The 19905-nt window shown below is 34.5% G+C and overlaps 3 protein-coding genes across 3 annotated transcripts; 2 read left to right on the top strand and 1 right to left on the bottom strand.

Annotated features, from left to right (window-relative positions):
- Positions 1 to 3370: 3370 nt before the first annotated feature.
- Positions 3371 to 5441, top strand: LOC139843097 (uncharacterized). Its single transcript, XM_071833172.1, has 3 exons — positions 3371 to 3812; positions 3978 to 4063; positions 4416 to 5441. The coding sequence occupies exons 1-3, from the start codon at positions 3371 to 3373 to the stop codon at positions 5439 to 5441; spliced, it is 1554 nt and encodes a 517-aa protein (XP_071689273.1).
- A 5473-nt stretch (positions 5442 to 10914) lies between these two features.
- LOC139904191 (probable anion transporter 6, chloroplastic) lies at positions 10915 to 15933 on the top strand. Its single transcript, XM_071886122.1, has 15 exons — positions 10915 to 11354; positions 11524 to 11669; positions 11864 to 11963; positions 12184 to 12236; positions 12371 to 12445; positions 12560 to 12640; positions 12799 to 12860; positions 13086 to 13153; positions 13244 to 13356; positions 13441 to 13477; positions 13694 to 13789; positions 14107 to 14248; positions 14342 to 14394; positions 15463 to 15549; positions 15633 to 15933. Exons 1-15 carry the CDS (start codon positions 10986 to 10988, stop codon positions 15732 to 15734), a joined length of 1584 nt encoding a protein of 527 aa, XP_071742223.1. The 5' UTR covers positions 10915 to 10985; the 3' UTR covers positions 15735 to 15933.
- Positions 15934 to 16122: 189 nt separating this feature from the next.
- On the bottom strand, positions 16123 to 19539 carry LOC139904189 (heparanase-like protein 3). Its single transcript, XM_071886121.1, has 9 exons — positions 19294 to 19539; positions 18961 to 18997; positions 18517 to 18700; positions 18292 to 18440; positions 17548 to 17778; positions 17271 to 17460; positions 17073 to 17198; positions 16866 to 16965; positions 16123 to 16558 (listed from the first exon to the last, which is right to left on the bottom strand). The coding sequence occupies exons 1-9, from the start codon at positions 19537 to 19539 to the stop codon at positions 16181 to 16183; spliced, it is 1641 nt and encodes a 546-aa protein (XP_071742222.1). The 3' UTR covers positions 16123 to 16180.
- Between the last annotated feature and the right edge of the window lie 366 nt (positions 19540 to 19905).

The following is a 19905-nucleotide window of genomic DNA, read 5'->3' as shown; positions in this document are numbered from 1 at the left end:
ACTAGTGCAAGTCAAAGACATGAAGCACAACTCACTTAAGAGTTGCATGTAGTTTGATGAACCAAAGTTACATCAAAGTCTTAGGTTTGACACTTACATGAACTATAATAGAAATATTGAACTCTAAACTTGAAAATAAACTAACTAATCAAGATCTTAAGATGTAGAACATAGTTCTTTAGTTAGATCTTGAAGATCCAAGACCCAAAAGTCTAGATCAAGCATAAGTATACAAAGTTGTTTTTAAAGAAAACTTATTTGTGTGTCTTTGAACTTTCAAAGTTAACTTTTAGTTCAAGATTAATGGGATCAAAGTTAACTAGTAACATTTGACCAATAATAACATAAATCATGAAATTAAAGTGCAAGTAAATGAAGTAAATAGCTAAGTAAACAAGTAATTAAGTTCATGGTTTGCATACTTTAAAGATTCAAGCCTAAGCTTGATCTTTAAGAAAGTAAACTTGAAGTTTACTTCATGAATCACAAGTATGCTTTCAACACATGAACTTTGATCTTTTGACATAATGTATGTAGAACATAACTAGAAAGTTAGTTCTTGTATGTTCTTGGAAATACAAGATTAATATGAAGAATCAAACTAGAAAGTGTATTCTTGTAACATGAAAGTAAGTAACAACAACAAACAATAAATCAAACAAGCAAGTATCAAAAGATGATGATGATGATTAAGTGTGTATGGTATTCGGTTTTGTTTAAGAAAAAGGAGAGAAGAATGCTTCAAGTTACTTACAAAAGTTAGAGAGAAAGGAGAGAAAATTGGAAACTAGTAAGTGTGTGTTTTGAATGAGAGAGTAAACAAAGAGTGAGAGTAATGAGAAAATGAATTCAAAACCCCCTTATTGCCATCCCAAACCTACGGCCAACAGCCTCAAAGGGGAGAGGGATTAGTCCACAAGGTCTTTGCATGTAAAGGTTCAAAAAGATGGTTAAAAGATGTATGTTCATGGGGAAGATGTGTAACTAAGCATGCAACTAGATTCCTACAAGTATTAATCAAATTAGTTAGGTCTTAATGTGATACTTACATGAAATATGGGTTAACAAGTCCATTAAGTATGTAGGGTGGGCTTGGAAGTCCAATAACATGAGTCCATTACACTAACAAAGCCCAAGTTCAAATAAATCACAAGTTAAACCAATTAAAGCCCAAGTAACTAACTAATAGTCTTAGTTAATTAAAATGATTAATAAATTTAATCATGAATGTAAATAATATCTAAAAATATTATTCGTGAAAGTTCCGGGTGTCACAAAGACGTTTCGGGCCACTAAAGTCAAGTTCGGGCAATCATGACAACATGTAAATGTAATAACATACATTCGTTTTATCACACGTATTAATAATAATAATTATTAATAAATTAACGTTGGAAATTCCAGGGTCGTTACAATTCATCCTCTTTGAATGTTATGGATACCGCTAACAATTATTTGCCTAAAAAAGCAAGTAAAGGGGTTGTTTATGCTTCTGATTCTTCCAATTGCTGCTGGAATTCCATCGGCAACTGGAAAGCTTCATCAAAAATTTTACATGCGAAGAGATCGAGTAGGAAAGGAAAAGGCGTTGAGGAACCAAATGGGATTAATTGTGTGACATGTGGTAGTAGAAGATCGAAACTGAGCAAGAAGTCATCGTCATCTAGGAATAGCAAGAAAAAGGAGGTGAGCCAATTGATATCGGAAAGCAGTATTGGAGTAGAGGAATTCAGCACCAATCTTGGTCTAAAATGGACCAAGAAAGATATGTAAGTGTCTTTTTTCTCTGTTCGTATCTTCTTTTTATTAATGAAGATTATCTCCTTAAACATTCGTGGGTTCGGGTCCGGGAAAGAAAGTAAATTTGGTGATGTTAAAAGCTTATGTTTCGTAGAAAGGCCCTCTATTCTAGCGTTGCAAGAAACGAAATGTCATAACCTAGTCGACAATTGGTTATTCGGGCTTTGGGGTTCTATTGATTGTGGGTATGTTCAAAAAGAAATGGTTGGTAAGTCGGGCGGACAATTATTAATTTGGGATAAAAACATCTTCGAGGTTTCTAGTGAGTTAATTGGTGACTTTTTTATTGCTATACGGGGAAAATGGAAAAAGTCGGGTAATGAATCGATTATTGTCAATGTGTACGGTCCGCATGATGACGCTAACAAATGTAAATTTTGGGATTCGCTTGACAAGATTTTGTGTATTGATGGTGTGTCGTGGGTCATTTGTGGGGACTTTAACGAGGTTAGAGATAAGTCGGAAAGATTGAATTGTGAATTTTTTGATAATCGGGCTAAGAGGTTTAACGAGTTCATTGACAAAAATAGTTTAGTGGACATTCCTTTGGGTGGGAGGAAATTTACTAGGGTTAGTGATGATGGGATGAAAATGAGTAAGCTAGATAGATTCTTGGTTTCGGACGACTTTCTTAACCTTTGGACCGATCTAAACGTGGTGGCTTTAGATAGAAGTGTATCGGACCATTGTCCTATTTCGTTGTCGGATGGTGAGGTGGATTTTGGGCCTAAACCGTTCAAAATCTTTGATGATTGGTTAGTGGTTGAGGGTATTGACAAGGTTATTGCCGATTCTTGGTCTGGTCCAATGGGGGGTAACCGGAAGGATTGTGTTTTTCGTAACAAGTTAAAAAGATTAAAAGGTGACCTTAAAGAATGGAGTAAAGTTCACTTTGGTAAGCTTGATAGTGAGATTGAGACGGTAAAAAAGGTAGTAACGGATCTTGAATTGAAAGCTGAAGTAGGTTGTTTAAATGATGAAGATCGAGTTAAATGGCTAAACTCGAGAAAAACATGGATGGAAAAGGAAAAAATTAAAACAGGGATGCTAAAGCAGAAAGCACGTGTTCGATGGATGATTGATGGAGATGAAAACTCAAAATATTTCCATAATTCCTTAAAGAGAAAATATAATAAAAACAACATCCGGGGGATTAATGTTAACGGGTCTTGGTGTGAAAATCCTAACACAATCAAAGAAGTTGCTTTCAACCACTTTAAGAGCATTTTCGAGGTGCATAATTCGGATGGACCAAGCCTTGAAGGGCTGTTTTCTGAATCGATTACATCAGCGGATAATGAGCTCTTAGAAGCTACCTTTACGGAAGAGGAAATTTGGGAATCGGTCAAATGTTGTGGTAGTTCGAAGGCCCCGGGACCGGATGGGTTCAACTTTGGTTTTTTCAAAAAGTTTTGGTCCATAATCAAAGATGATTTGGGTTTTTGGTGAGTTTTCAAAGGGTTGCAATGCTTCTTTTGTTTCCATTATTCCGAAGAAATCGGATTCGCTGAGCTTTAGTGATTATCGTCCGATTAGTCTTATCTGTAGTTATTATAAGATTATCGCGAAAATGTTGTCCTTGACAATTTGTAAAGTGGTACCTCGTCTTGTAGGGATGGAACAAAGTGCGTTTCTTAGGGGTAGATATATTCTTGATGGTGCGTTAGTTGCTAATGAAGTGGTCGAAGATCTTAAACGAAACAAAAAGCACGGCCTAATCTTTAAGGTAGACTTCGAGAAAGCCTTTGATTCGCTTAATTGGGATTATCTTCTTGAAGTGATGAAATGTATGGGGTTCGGTACCAAATGGTGCAAGTGGATTTCCTCGTGTCTTAAATCGGCTACAATCTCCATTCTCATAAACGGGTCTCCGACAAGTGAGTTTAATCTTAAAAGGGGCGTTCGCCAAGGTGACCCTTTATCGCCTTTTCTTTTTATTATTGCAGCGGAGGGACTTAATATCCTAACGAAAGTGGCGGTTGAGAGAGGAATGTATAAAGGGGTGGACGTGGGTAAAGATAAAGTCGTCATCTCCAATTTGCAATATGCGGATGATACGATTTTTTTTGGCGAATGGAGTAGACGTAATGCGCGAAATTTAATGTACTTGTTGGAATGTTTTGAACGGGCTTCGGGGTTGAAGGTTAATTATAATAAAAGTCAATTATTTGGGATAGGCATCAGTAATGATAACGTGGAAGCTCTTGCGTCTTGGTGTTCGTGTCTCGGCGGTCGATTGCCTTTCATGGATTTGGGTATTCCCGTGGGTAATAGGATGAAGAAATTGAATGATTGATCCCCGGTGATCGATAAATTTAACAAGAGGTTAGCGGATTGGAGAGCAAAAATGATTTCTTTCGGTGGACGGTTAACTTTAGTTAAGTCGGTTCTCTCTAGCCTACCTCTCTATTACTTCTCGCTCTTTCGTGCCCCTACTTGTGTGCTTAATTCTCTCGAGAGTGTGAGACGGAATTTTTTTTTGGGGCGGGACGGGTTCTAATTCTAAAATGTCATGGGTTAAGTGGGAAAAAATCCTTCTTCCTCACGAAGAAGGAGGTTTAAATATCATGTCCTTAAAAAGTAAAAATTTGGCTCTTCTTTGTAAGTGGTGGTAGAGGTTTAAAACCGGAACTAACACTTTGTGGGTCACCGTTATTCGTAGCATTTATGGTTCTAATGGAGATCTTGAGCTTGGTAACGGGCTTGTCCGGAATCCAAACGCTAGCCTTTGGAATTCTATTTATGATGCAGGAAAACATGTGGACGGGTTAGGAATTTCTTTCTCTAATTCTTTCATACGCTCAATCGGGGACGGGAAAAGCACTTCTTTTTGGGATGACATTTGGGTGGGGAACGCAAGCTTTAAGGACAGATTCAAAAGACTACACAGGCTAGAGATTGACAAAGATATCAACATCAGTAACAAAATCGAAGAATTCAAAGGAGATGGGCTTGGCAATTGGGCCTATCCACCGATGGGCCGAACGAATAGTGAACTAAATGAGTTGCGTGATACTGTTCGGAACTTACAGCTGACCGAAGGTAAAAAAGATTGTTGGAGATGGAATCTTAATTCAGAGGGCATTTATACGGTCAAGGACTGTTCGGTTCTTGTCGACAAAGTCATTCTACCACGTGCGGTTAATTCTATTGAGTCGTTGCGAAATGGTTTGGTTCCAAAAAAAGTGGAGGTGTTTATTTGGCGGGCGAGATTAGGACGTATACCGGTAAGATTCGAGTTAGATAAACGGGGCATCGACTTGAATAGTGTGAGATGCCCGATTTGTGATGATGACATTGAGACGGTGGAGCATATACTTTTTTCCTGTCAAGTGGCAAAAGACATTTGGGCTAAAGTTCTTAAATGGTGGGGGTATAATTCGGCTATATTCGGGTTTGAGGATATTTTTAATGGTACTTTCGGCTGTGTAGCACAGGATCATAAAAAGAATCAATGGCAAGCGGTTAGTTGGGTGGTTTGTTACATTCTATGGAAGAATAGAAATGCAAAGGTGTTCAAGAATAAGCTCGAGACGGTCCCATCCTTATTTAGCGAGGTTCAAGTTCTTTCATATGACTGGATTTCACGACGTTGCAAGGGTCATATTATGGATTGGCTACAATGGTTCTCACACCCTTAGTTTTAACTCCTTTTGTTAGTTACAATCTTTGCAATTAGCTTAGGGCGATGTAATTTGTTTTTCCTTATTTCTTTCGTGATGTATCGTCCTGTTAAGGGTGCCCAGACAACCATGTACTATTCGTGATTGTTTAATATAAGTCTTCCTTGCTTTTAAAAAAAAAATATTCTCTTATCTACTCTAATTTTTGTAAGAGGTGACAGATGGGCAAGATGGATGCGTTGGTCTAAACATGTGGGAGACAGGTTGAATTATACCACCTTTTGGTTAAAAAATTTATTCTTTTTATAAACTATTAAGACGACTTGTAACGGGAGCACGGCCACGCCGTGAGTGGTGATGTGGCAACCGGCCACGCAGGGAGGAAGGAGGTAGCGGGGCGTGGCTGGGGGCGGCGGTGGTGGCGTTGCGGTGGTGGCGTGGGTAGGCGACGGGGGTGGTAACGGGAGTGGGTGAAATTGATTGGGACACTTGGCAATTTTTTTAATTAATTTTCAATGTATCCGTTGCAATTAGGGCAAATTAAAAAAAAAAAAAATTTAATCCAATATTATTTATCCTATATATACACACCCATTTTACTCATTCTATATACATTTCTTTCCTCCTTACTTTTCCTTTCTTATTTACAAATACTATAAAATTTCATAATGGATAAAACATTCAAAATGCTCGAATTTATTATTGATGACGATTCGGATGATGAGGGATTTGAGGGATCGAGATGCAATGGTTAAGGAAATAAGAGATAGGCAAGTTCACAAACAGTTAGAGGCAGATTTAACCGAGCACGTTTGGAACTTATCACCTTACTTTCGTACCGCTAATATTATTGAGTAATTTGTTATGTATTTCTAGTTTCGTTTAAGATTTTTAAATTATGTAATTTTTAATTTCAGTATTTTTAATTAATGTTATTCGTGTTTACTTATTGAGTAATGTAATTTTATTTTTAAACATCACTTTTATTGAACACACCAACGGTTACATTTTTAAACAAGAACTAAATTAAACTGAAATACAACATAAGATCTTAAAACACAACACAAATTTTGATGAATTCAGTAGAGTTCATCAAAAAAACGACCATCTGTGTCGTACTCTGGAGCCACCGGTTCTTCTTTTTCTTCTTCGTTTGCTTCATCGATGTAACGCCAACCCAACGTTTCTTCATCTTCATTAACCATATACAGAGTAATGCGGTTACCACGATCTTCAATGGTATCTTTTATCCCGTACCATTGATCGTAGGTACGAAGATAGCTTGCCTCCATCTCATCATCATAATCGTCTTCAAAAAACATCACACCCGTGTATTCACACGGTACATTTGCCTTCAGAAAGGCTAGCAGATCGTCTAAACCAACATCACGGATATCGATTCCTTCGAATGAAATTTTTTTGCCAAACTTGTAGACCTTGTAATGATTACGGAAATCACCCCCGTAATGAACATCGTATGCAACAATCATTGGGGGAATTGTTTTCATTTTGACTGATTGAAAGTGGTTTGATTTTGAGTTGAGTAGTGAAGTGTGTGAAATGAGTTGGGTATGTGGGTGTATTTATAGGTGAAAAGTATCATTTAAAAAAAAAAAAAAAAAAAACGGTCGGATTTTTATAGCCGTTTATTTTGAATTTTAAATTTTAAATTTAAAAATATTAATACTAAATTCAAAAAAGAAATAAATAAAACAGAAAAAATTAAAAATAAAATGCCACATCAGCTTTCCACTAACCCACACCACTAACCCATACCACAAACCCACACAACCACTACTTCACTCAAACCACTCACACGTCCTAGTCATCAAAAAGCAACCCACGCCCCCTACCGTTACGAATGGTCTAATGTCAACTGATACGTTTACACTCCCACATCATGTAGTGCCCCGTCCTAATCCATCCGGACGAAGTCCATATCGATTATAAACGATTCACAATAGTTGATTTCATCGTGAGGTACTTGACCTCTAAATGATACATTTTACAAACATTGCATTCGTTTTAAAAGACAAACTTTCATTACATCGAAAGTTGACAGGTATGCATACCATTTCATAATATCCAACTATAAATGACCTAATTCGTCATTTACTTAATAATAATCTCTAATGAACTTCAACAACTCGAATGCAACGTCTTTTGAAATATGTCATGAATGACTCCAAGTAATATCCTTAAAATAAGCTAATGCACAGCGGAAGATTTCTTTCAAACCTGAGAATAAACATGCTTTAAAGTGTCAACCAAAAGGTTGGTGAGTTCATTAGTTTATAGTAATCATTTCATTTTCATCATTTTAATAGACCACAAGATTTTCATTTTTTTCATTTCCATAATATCATTCTCATAGCAGGCATTTCGCATCGTACTAGAGATAAAAATCATTCATATCAACCAACCATCTCATAGCAGGCATTTCGCATCGTACTAGAGATAAAAATCATTCATATCAACCAACCATCTCATAGCAGACATTTCACAAACGGCAGAGATAAAAATCATTCATATGGTGAACACCTGGTAATCGACATTAACAAGATGCATATAGAATATCCCCATCATTCCGGGACTCTCATCGGACATGATATAAATTTTGAAGTACTAAAGCATAAGGCAGTTCGGATGGGGTTCGTCGGGCCCATAGATCTATCTTTAGGATTCGCGTCAATTAGGGGTGCACTAATGCTAAAAATTAGTGATGTTCCCTAATTCTTAGATTACCATACTAAAAGGGGCATATCCAAATTCGATCATTCAACCATAGAAAGTAGTTTCGATTGCTTGTGTCCATTTCGTAAAACAGTTATAAAAGTTGCGCATGTATTCTCAGCCCAAAAATATAAAGGGTAAAAAGGCAAATGAAACTCACGCATATATTTATTGTAAAACAGTTAATAAAGCATTTGCATGTATTCTCAGTCCCAAAAATGTAAAGAGTAAAAGGGAATCAAATGAAACTCACCTAATGTATTTTGTAGTAAAAATACATATGACGACATTGAACAAGTATAGGGTTGGCCTCGGATTCACGAACCTCAAATGGAAAAGTTAAAAATAACTGCCTTGGTCCAGGTTTGAACCCGAGACCACTCGCTCACCCGAAACTTCCCAAACCATTTCTCTGCTGTTTACTTATCTGTTATAGTTACCCAGGTTTAAAATATATCCCGTACCTATCTGTCTCTCTATTTCTTCTTCTTTCACCATACCAAATCGACCAAGGACCAAATAACTATAACAGCGTATTACTAGATTTAATTTAGACTTGAAACTGACTTAGCAACAGCTTGTTATTAAGAGATTTTGTTCAACAGACAAGAAAAGAAACAAAAACAATCTGCTGTAACAGTCGCGACGCTCACACTCTAACTCCAAACTCGATTCAATCATTAAGGCGTTTTTAGACTATGGTTTATTCATGAAAAAGGTAGGAATTCATTAATAGAAACTCCATGTATCTACAATTGATCCAGAAACTTAAACACGATTACGAATTTGAAGATGAACGGATCGTTTGACTTTTGAAAAATAAACTTTGACTTACGAATTCGTACTCGATACAATGAATTGCCTTTTGAAATTTTGAAGGTAGTTTAAAGAAGAGATTCCTAACATGACTGCATTGATGGATTTTGAATTTTGATACGAATTTAAGATCTGGGTAAAAAGTTAAACGAACAGAGGAAGAACGTGGGTGTTCGTTTTAAATTTTCTGTTTTTCTTCAGCAATAATAACACTTGGTAATATGTTACGTGTATGTGAATGATTGATACAGTATTCAGAAATAATTACAGTTGTTTTGTAGCCAAGATTGCTCGACAGGAATCAAGCTGGAAGGACAGAAAAGAAATAAAAAAAATAAGACTCTGAATGAGATTGTTAACTGAATTTGACCTTATCTGTGATTCATTTTGATTCTAATACAGGATCAGAGACAGGAATCAAAAGGATGATGTTGATGTGTAACACTCTGTACGAACTCTCTCTTTCTGTTTTATAACTTATATTCGATTTCAATATATAATTAAGTATTATTTATAAATATTGATTCTAATAATGTTAATAATAATTATATTACAATAATAATAATAAATAATAATAATACTGATAATAATAATTATTAATAATAATACGAATTATTAATAGTAGAAATACCATTAATAATAATTGAATAAAGGAAATAACTAATAATAACATAAAAATGATAATTTTTATTAATCATTTTAATAATGATAATAATAATAATAACAATATTGATAATAATATTAATAATACGATAATGTTGTTAATAACAATATTGATAATTATATTACTACCAATAATAATAATAATATAATAAATTACATATAACAAATTTCATATTAAATCTTTAATAATACTAATTATACTAATATTAATAATATTAATGAATGTAATAATAATATAACATCTATAATTTAAACTTGTAATTATATTAAATGTTTAATTTATTAATTATATTCTATTATATGATAACATTTATTGAACATTTAATATTTATATATATATATATATATATATATATATATATATATATATATATATATATATATATATATATATATATATATATATAAATATTACAATATAATTATAATTATTAATAGAATTCATATATATACTTACATTTATAGTTATACATATTTATTTATAAACAATTGTTCGTGAATCGTCAGGCATGGTCAAAGGGTAATTGATTTCATGAATATAGATTTCAAAACTTTTGAGACTCAGCATTACAGATTTTATTTATCGTGTCAGAAACATATAAAGATTAAAGTTTAAATTTGATCGGAAATTTCCGGGTCATCACACATCAAGTAACAAATAAACATAGATTAATTATAAAAAGAAAGAGAACAAAATTAACCATAAAAGTTAATTGCTTAAAGTTTTAGTTGATTGGGCTTCTCTACTCATTTATGCAACTGAGCCAAAAATAAATTTCAATCGAAATTGGGCCCCCAAGAAACATGGGCCCTGAGCAAGTGATCCTGTTGCTCTCCCATTGGGCCGGGCCTGGTTATGACCTACCCAATCTTCAACTTTCGTTTCCTTCATTTTCTAATTTTTATATATTACATCGATGTTATACACTCCGTATTTGGTCTAACGGTATTAAAGTAAAATCCTCCAATCAATCAGGAGGTTATATCATGAACATTTGTCTCGAATCTTCGAAAGATTCGTAATGTTATATTTGTGCTACATGTCAAATACACTTATCATTTTATTGTTACACATTGAGAATTTAAGATGGCATATACCAAAGAAAAAGAACAAAATCAAAAGAAAATGTTTTTTTTTTTTTTTTTTTTTTTAGTTTCAAAAACCATTGAAATGTTTATATAGATTCCAATAGAATCGGGGCCGCAAACTAACTCCACCGTGGCACCATTTGGTCCTCTATTTGTCATCACAAAATCAAAATCAAATACTACTTCAATAAACACAATACGCAACCCTCAAATTAATTACAGTACTAAACTCTCCAAATTTCACATTTTACTTCAAAAAGAATGGCGAAGTTGTATACATTTAGAACAGATACAAGTTTATCTTGTCTGTCACAGCATAAATTTCGCTATTCGCCCAACAATCGGTTCTTGAAACCATCATTATCGTCACCATCTTTACTAAATCATCAAAGTGGGTTTTCGAAGGTTTCTTGTTCTATCAAAGAAAAAGAAAATATCAAGGAAAATGATAAATTTTCATCAATTGTTACTGGGTTAAGAGTTGATGATGAATTGGGTGAAAACCCTGAAGATGGAATTGGGAAATTAGGGTTTCAAAATCTGAATTGGCCTCCTTGGAAAAATGTTCCTCAAAGATATAAACTTATTGGCACTACCTCACTTGCTTTTGTTATATGTAACATGGATAAGGTGATCTTCTTGATTTCTTTAAAATAAATTTCAGGCCTTTTTAGAAATTTTTTTGACCATATTTTGAAATCTTGGTTGTGGGGTTATCGAATTTTGAGGAACTGAATATTATAACTTTTAAAGTTTATTAATTTTAGCTTTAATGAATTTATGTATTTATTTTTTGTAGGTGAATTTGAGTATTGCTATTATACCAATGTCACATGAGTTTGGATGGAGTTCATCAGTAGCAGGATTAGTACAATCATCATTCTTTTGGGGGTATGCCATGAGTCAGTTGCCAGGTGGTTGGCTTTCTAAAATCTTTGGTGGGAGGTTAGTACTCAAAAAATTGTTATATATATTTAGTTGATTAGTTTTTTGCTTTCCTTTTTTTTTTTTTTTTTAAGAATGTAAATTAATCAATTAATATGTACTATCGTAGTTGATGATAAAAGATTCCTAATTTTAGGAGTTTATCATGTTGATCAATTTGATTGATATATGATTGTGTGTGTATATTCATGCAGGGTAATACTTCAGTTTGGTGTTCTTGCATGGTCACTTGCTACAGCACTTGTGCCTCTTGTTGCTGGCTATATGCCTGGACTTGTTTTTACAAGGATTCTTGTATGTTTCATATTTCCTACATATTTCATTGATGAAAGTATATTGAATTGTAGAGGAATTTACTTGCCTATGTAGTACGTGCTATTCACATCAGTCTTTTAGGAAATTTATTATAGGAATAATGGATTAATACCTTATGCACAAAATAATTACTATCATCATTAGCTGGTTTATTCAAAAGAAACTTAGAGATCGTAATTACTTATATCCCACAATGCAGGTTGGAATAGGTGAAGGTGTATCACCTTCAGCTGCCACAGATCTGATTGCCAGGTATTTTTAGTTTAACAATTATGAAAGATTCATCAACTTTTGTGTGTGTATATACATTTTATTGTGTTTTATAGCAATTTGAAAAAAGCTAATTAGAGATTCTTGATTCATTTGCGTTCAACCCTTGTATACAGATTAATTCCATTGGAAGAGCGGTCACGGGCTGTATCATTTGTATTTGGTGGTCTAAGTGTTGGAAGTGTCTTGGGGTAAGATACATATTATTTTATCGAAAGCATAAATATATATGCTAATTTTAATATATGTTCTACATCAAACATATATCTTCTATAATCGAGGTTTTTATCCATAACTTTTTCCAGGCTTCTTTTGGCTCCTCCCCTGATTGAATCTTTTGGGTGGGAATCTGTATTCTACATGTTTGGATTGTTTGGAATTGTGTGGTAAGTAAATGCTATTTGATTCAACTCATTATTAACTGTAACGGCATGATTTGACAATTTTTAATTCTCGGGATACTTTTCGTTATGTGTGTAATGTTTTTTTATATAGCTTCCTACTTGGAAACTGACTAATATATAGTATATGTTTATAATTGAAGGTTTTTGGGATTTCAGTTTGTTGCAGAAGACCAACCTTCCACCAACTTTTCATCTTTATCAAGTAAGAGAATAAGTTTACCTATTTGATACTCCATAAATAAGTATAATATTCTGAACAAATTTAATAACTACAAAATATTGGAGGGGGCAAATGCATTTTTTCTAACTCCTGGATCGGTAACTGTTTGCACTTTCCATTTTTTAAAACGTTTCTAAGTGGAAATTAAATATATAGTTATTATCTTTTCTAAAGCTAACCGTGTTGATGAACTCGTGTAAATTATAGGGTCTCAGCCAAGTCATAAGTCGAAGTCATGGGAAACTTCTTTAGAAGAATTTGGTGGCTCCCTAAACGTACCGAGCATTTTTTTTTCTATGTTCTTTCATTCTATCTATCAATTTGAAAAATATGAACCTTAAATTTGATGTATTTTTCATGTATAGGTACCATGGAAGTCGTTTTTCCAAAGTAAAGCTGTATGGGCGATGATATATGCTCATTTTTGTGGAAGTTGGGGCCACTATTGCTGTTTATCTTGGCTTCCTACTTATTTTAGGTGACGGTTATGAATAATTAGACATTTTAGTATCTGCATTTTGGTATAAAAGTAATTTAAAGCTTTGACTTAATGGATATGCAGTGAGGAACTTGACTTAAATCTTACAGAAGCTGCATGGGTATATCTGTTAATCAACACCTTTTTCATTTACTGCATTATTTCCTATACATTATATCGTATTGGTGTTATAAAAACACAAATACATTATATCGTATTGGTGTTATGAAAACACAATTTAGCAAGTTTATCATGTAACCATCACAAAAAAACCGATCATAATGGTGGTTACGTAGTACAAGATATATTGATGTTGATGTACATTCTTTAAATCCAGGTTTCCGTTCTTCCTCCACTAGCTTCGGTTGTTGTAACTAGCTTCGCATCACAGTTTGCAGACAAGTTAATCTCTAATGGAGTTGAAACAACAGTGGTATGTTGAGCAGAAATGCACATGTTAGAGGTTGCAATTTTGACCTATGTACTTATGGATTGGTTGATTTGAGTTATGTTTCATCTTAATGGTTCAAACGGGTAAAAAGAAAAAGCCTTGGCCTATAAAAAAACATTTCAAATGGGCCTAACAGGTCGCAAATTGTTCAAAATGTAATTTTAATTCCATGGGTATCCTGAATTATTATTAAAGTTGTACCCTTTTTGACCTTTCACTCAACCTGCCCATTTTGCCACCTGTATGAATATGCAACCTCCAGATTCTCATAATCTGTGCTTATTTATTCTTGTTTGTAGGTGCGCAAAATCTGCCAAACAATTGCGTTTTTGTCTCCTGCAGCGTGTATGATTCTATCATCTGTCGACTTGGGTTTGCCCCCATGGGAAGTCGTTACTATCCTTACCAGTGGTTTAGCTCTATCAAGCTTTGCATTATCTGGTACGTACTAAACTAAATCAAATATGGTATTTTCATGCTGTTATTGTTATGTGCTGAAGTGATATAACATTACTTTTGTTTGTTTGGTTGCAGGACTATATTGTACACATCAAGATATATCACCCGAATATGCAAGCATACTTTTGGTATGTTCCTTAGATCCAAATCTTACCTTAAAAATATTTATTTTTTGTTTACTTTTTCATTGCAACTTTTTATCCATTTAAACGGGGTTCATTTTACTTGACAAGAGTCATATGTGTACAATTCATATTACATGGGTCGAAATTGTATGACGTGTATCTAAATGCTTAGAGAGGTCCCAATGGTTATGTCTTAGTCCTCCAGGACTAGACGCCACATCAGCACTTCCTTCCCAGGACTAAACCCAAGACTAAACACTCCCAACAGGAAGTTGTGATGTGGTCCAGCGGTTGATGGCCTGCCTTCTTTAGGAGAGGTCAGGGGTTCGACCCCCGTTGGCTACATATTAAAAAACACAATTTCATCCCTGCCATGAAGTATTCACCCATGGCACCTTTCTCATATCGTGGGTGGGTGGGGGGGGGGGGGGGGGGGGGGGATAAAGGGGAGGGGGTTTTACTTGGCTGTGCCCTTGGATCGGTTTCAAGGTTTCCTCCAGGGCAGCGATGGGGGCGGGGTTATTATCGCTGCATCGGCATAGTCGAAACGGGAGATGATCGCAACGGGTGGTTTAGTTCCTCTCTGGTGATCCCAATCGCTGTCAAAAAAACACTCCCAACAGTTACACCTTTCTTTTATATTTTTTAATTACTTTTTATTTTTTTCTAAACAATATTTATTTAAATAAAAATAAACTTTTATTAAGAAATTAAAAACATTACAATAATTAAAATTAAAAATTACATTAAAATTTGAAAAATAAAATTACAGTGGAAAAAATGTGTTAAACTCGTCCACAATTCTGATTTAAAAAGGCGATGAGAAGCACGGTGGCCTGGGCGGTCCGCTGCCAACGGCGCCCAGGTGGGCGGTTGGCTGGGCGGCCCCCAGGGTCGGACCGTTGGGACAGCTCTTAAAATCACCACAATTCGCTTCTTAAAAGAGAATGAATGATTATCTTTATAGCTTCTGTAGTTTTAAAGCTTGAATAGTTATGTAACTTTACATACGCTTGACTTTGAAATGTCAAATGACTTCTTTGACCCTGAAGATTTTCAATTGGTATTTAGGGCATTACTAATACTGTGGGGGCAGTTCCTGGAATCGTAGGTGTTGCTCTCACCGGATATCTTCTTGATTCAACACATTCATGGGGTGTAAGTTTTATCAAACCTTGCCTACTTCCCATTTCTTCATTAAAAAACTGTTTTCTATTAATTTCCTTTTATTTTTCATGTAGTTGTCGCTCTTTGCACCATCGATATTCTTCTACCTCACTGGTACAGTCATATGGTTAGCATTTGCAAGCAGTGAACCTCAAAGTTTCAAGAAGATAGATTAAAGAAGGATCGGACTTTTTTAACTACCGCTGACTTGGATCCCTTCAACAATTTTGAATAGAAGGTGACTAACTTTTGCTAACCAAAACTGTTGTATTTATGCAAATTCATAGCTATATAAACATTTCATGACTCTAGATTATGTATGAATCTTGTATATTTTTCAGATCGAAGAGATTTAGTTATAGAAGTTCATATTTAAACCACAAAACACCGCCCCATTTGACAAAATAGGGATAAAAAAAAGGATACAAATAACTTTTAGCAACATATACATAGTTTTTAGGAAAGATATACACAAACACTAACAAAATAAACAATCATAATGCAATTCATTTTTAAAAATATTCAAGAATAAATAAAATAAAAGAAGTACTTTCAAATGTATCATCAATAACCAAAATGGAACTGATTCTCAGTTCCATTTCATGTATGTATATGTTGTTATTTAATTGCTGCAAGCATACAAAGTAAGATGTGGTATATGAGCAAACACAATAGAAAAAGGAGCAACACTTATGGCCTCCGAAGAATCTGCATACAAAGGCTCCAATGGTGGTATTTCCCCATTTGAATTTACAGCCAACTCTTTACCATTTAGCAGCATCACTTGACTATGTAAATCTCCGTTTTTGGCCGTTAAATGGTATTCTTCTCTTGTGTTTATTCCACCGATTTTGGAATTACGTGGCCTGTTTGCTTTATGCCGATGATGATGATGATGATGAGATTTGAGATTTTGCACAATCCAAGTATTATTTAGAGATAAGCTTACATCAACCGTAGTTTTGTTATCTAGATTGATAAGTAGTAGCACTATTCCCTTCTGCAATCGAAATTAGAAGCATTGTGAGACTAGGAAATGACATTAGTGCCCTTCTATGGTTATTGTTGTTTTTATCAAAGGTTTCAACTTTAAACTAGATGTGACAAAACAAACAGGTTGTCCGGGTTGGGTAGTGTCAAGATCGGTTTGGGCAGGAATGGGCGATCTTTTTTTCATTCATTGTCAAATGGGTCAGGGTGGGTTGGACCAACACGTCAAAACTTAGGGTCCATTTTCTTTTATAATCTTTTAATGTATTGAATAAGAAAATAACTCTATATTGTTAAAATCAATATAGCAAACTTACAGATTCTTTGGCACAATGTGCATAAGCTCGAATTTTCTTCGTTCCACTGAAATTTGTAGAAAGAACCTTTCTACCCATCAACCGATGCCACAGAAGAGCGCTGGTGAGAATTAAAAATGTAGGATCAAGTTATAATCTTGAAAAGAAGACAAATTTATAACTTTGACCTCAAAAAGTCAAATCATCACATAAACTTCAGTTATGAACCTGTAGTAATCTGGATTGGGTTCAAATGTTGTAGTATTGAGTAAACCATAGTTGCCTCCGATCAAAGTTTGCCGGCAGTATGTTTTTGTGTCATAAACAGATGACATTCCTAGCTGATCCAAGTACCTGCACATTACCCATGTCCCATTACGGCTGAATGTTTGACAGAGGGTAATTTTGTCTTTTCACACTGCTTACCAGAAACTGAAGACAAATGCATTGGTGACAAGATTATGTCCACTATTATAAGCACCACCAGCTTCACCAACCCAAGCAGAAGCAGAAGTTATAGAGGTCTTGAGGATAATTTCGAGTTGCTTAAACGTATTAGCCTCACCATCAAGATACGATGGATCGAGTATCTTTTCAACAAGATGTTGATCAACCCCTGTTAGAAATTAAAAGGAATTGTAAGCTTTCAAATTGAGCATCTCGGATTTTAAATAAATTTGCTAACTTTTCAAAAACAGCATACCTGGACCAAGATTGTATATGTGATGAGTGATAATGTCTAGGGTTTCAGGTGTTTTGTCTACAAACTCCTTGAACCAGTTGGGATCAAAGAAACCACCGGGTGCAATGATCCGTGGTTTAGGCTCGATCCCCTCGTAGATTTCTTGAACTATGTTTCGTAAGGTCAATGTGTCTAAAGCGTATTGAGCTGCTGTTACGCTTGTTCCAACTCCATTTGCACTTAACTCATTCCCTGCACAATATTCGAATGATTAAATTTATATGTAGCAATTTTGACCCGTTTACTTGCATATGGGTCGATTTAACGTTCCAAACAGATACTCGAATGATTAAATTTGTATGTGGCAATTTTGACCCATTTACTTACATATGGGTTGATTTAACGTTCCAAACAGGCTGAATGGGTCAAAAGGTTTGAAAGTCTCCCAAAGTGAATTTTTTTACTACACATAACCTTGCAAGTTATTTATCCAAAATTATTAAATCGCCCAAAGACTTCATACTTCAAAAGATACTATATTTGACATCCCAATTGGCACAGTCTGACTTATTAGTATTTTTTATGGACAAAACTGCTCTAATTCAACAAAAACATACCCACTTTGATCATCTTCCTGCAACCTCTAGTTTTTTCCAATAAATCCCAATAATCGTAAAAAAGTGAGCTGACCAAGCCAATGATGCTTAGCTAATTTCTCAAATTTTCAATTTGTAACCTAAAATGGTGTTAGGTGAGGGAACTCACCAAGCTCCCAAGCATAAATGGCGTAATTTTTTTTAACCGTGTAACGCATCAAAGATTCAGCATTTGCAGAATCCCAAGGACCAACTGCTGGATGATCAGGCACCACTTTCCTACCGGTAAGTGCGTTCAAACCGAAAATAATCTCCACCCTGAATGTAAGTCATGATTATAAGCAAAGTAATTTAAAATTTCACAAAATTGTAAATATGGGTTATTCAGCTTTACCCTGTTTCTCTAAAGAAGTTGTTTAGTTGATCCCATCTTGATAGAGGTAGGCAGCCATCAGTATACTTAAATAACTGTGTATTGTTTATCGAGAATCCGGTGCATGGTTTGGGACTATTTTCAGTTTGGTAAACAACTTTGTCTTGCAAAGTCCCTCCTAATCTGATCTTTAGTGTAGAAAAAGCTGCACAAAAGTTTTTCAAATTAACTGGTTAATTAACAAGCAAAGAATCTGTGACTTTTATTTTAAAAAGTCCCTCCTATTTTCAACATAAGTTCTTTTCTTAATTAAATTGCTTACTGTAATTGTTAATTTAGTCATTTATTTCTTAGAGATTGATGACTATAAACCTCTTGAAATTGAAAATAATTTGCTTGGCATTTGAGGTCAAAGTATTTTAAGTAGTATGGAACAAAATGAGCAATTTTATCTTTTGTTCTTACCTTTAATGGCATTCTTGAAAATTTTGTTGTTTAGGTCCTGCACACAACAAAACAAAATTACTTCAATAAATGAAACTTTACGCTTTCAAACACACAAAACTACAAAATATGAAGAATTTATCGAAGCGCAACAACTATTTTGTCAAATTACATAAGCAATGTTTGACACTTGTACAAAAAAATCAAAATTTAACAAAAGTTGCTGTTAGAAACTTAAAAACATCAAGAAATCACTTGATAAAAGTAGTAATGATAAATTGATGTCCACCATGGCAACAATTAAAACTACACAAACAATATTTAGTTGTAACATCAATCTCACACACTACATACCACATTTAGGAGAGATGCATTACCCCAGCTACAAGTACCATAATCACACTTCTCAGGTGGCCACCAGTCCATTGTTGCACATATAAAGTTACTATCAATCTTTGCAATGGCACCTTTCCCATCAATAAAAACACTTCCTTGAAGAACACCATGCCTACTTTCAATTTGTGAATCCACAAGATTACAACTTAAACTAATCAAAACAACCCAAATACAAACACCCATTTGCAGAAATAAAGAACCCATTTGAAAGCTCTGAGCTTTTTAATAATATGAAGCTCAAGAATAATACATATATATAGCTTATATCTATATGTTAAAGAAAAAGGGCATGTAATATTGTTAAAAAGAGATGAAAAGATGTAATTTTTGGGTCTGTTTTTTGCCATAAAAGGGGGAAAAGATTGGTTTTTTAATATTTTAAAAATGGGAAATCAGTCAAGATTTGGTGTTTGGATTTTGGGTTTTGAGGTAAATTAATTAAGATTTTGATTTTAATTGGGGGGTGGGGTAGGGGGTGTGAGCTGTTTTTTGTGCTTTGCTTTGGGAAAGTGGAAAAGGATTGCTGAACTTAGGGAGAAAGAGATGGGGGGTGACTGCTGAGTTTTTGTT

The sequence above is a fragment of the Rutidosis leptorrhynchoides genome, chromosome 4, assembly GCF_046630445.1.
Source record: "Rutidosis leptorrhynchoides isolate AG116_Rl617_1_P2 chromosome 4, CSIRO_AGI_Rlap_v1, whole genome shotgun sequence".
Lineage (NCBI taxonomy): Eukaryota > Viridiplantae > Streptophyta > Magnoliopsida > Asterales > Asteraceae > Rutidosis > Rutidosis leptorrhynchoides.
This window is presented reverse-complemented; position numbering and strand designations above follow the sequence as displayed.

What these genes read in the sequence shown, in the direction of transcription:
- LOC139904189 (XM_071886121.1), bottom strand. Translation starts at nt 19,539, where the DNA reads ATGGGTTCTTTATTTCTGCAAATGGGTGTTTGTATTTGGGTTGTTTTG. An exon ending in ATGCATCTCTCCTAAATGTG is followed by an intron (nt 18,998 to 19,293) that starts GTATGTAGTGTG and finishes TGTTGTGTGCAG; the next exon opens with GACCTAAACAACAAAATTTT. An exon ending in AACTTCTTTAGAGAAACAGG is followed by an intron (nt 18,441 to 18,516) that starts GTAAAGCTGAAT and finishes ACTTACATTCAG; the next exon opens with GGTGGAGATTATTTTCGGTT.
- LOC139904191 (XM_071886122.1), top strand. Translation starts at nt 10,986, where the DNA reads ATGGCGAAGTTGTATACATTTAGAACAGATACAAGTTTATCTTGTCTG. An exon ending in TTATATGTAACATGGATAAG is followed by an intron (nt 11,355 to 11,523) that starts GTGATCTTCTTG and finishes TATTTTTTGTAG; the next exon opens with GTGAATTTGAGTATTGCTAT. An exon ending in TTGTTTTTACAAGGATTCTT is followed by an intron (nt 11,964 to 12,183) that starts GTATGTTTCATA and finishes CCCACAATGCAG; the next exon opens with GTTGGAATAGGTGAAGGTGT.
- LOC139843097 (XM_071833172.1), top strand. Translation starts at nt 3,371, where the DNA reads ATGTTGTCCTTGACAATTTGTAAAGTGGTACCTCGTCTTGTAGGGATG. An exon ending in GTATAAAGGGGTGGACGTGG is followed by an intron (nt 3,813 to 3,977) that starts GTAAAGATAAAG and finishes TATTTGGGATAG; the next exon opens with GCATCAGTAATGATAACGTG. An exon ending in TCATGGATTTGGGTATTCCC is followed by an intron (nt 4,064 to 4,415) that starts GTGGGTAATAGG and finishes AAGTGGTGGTAG; the next exon opens with AGGTTTAAAACCGGAACTAA.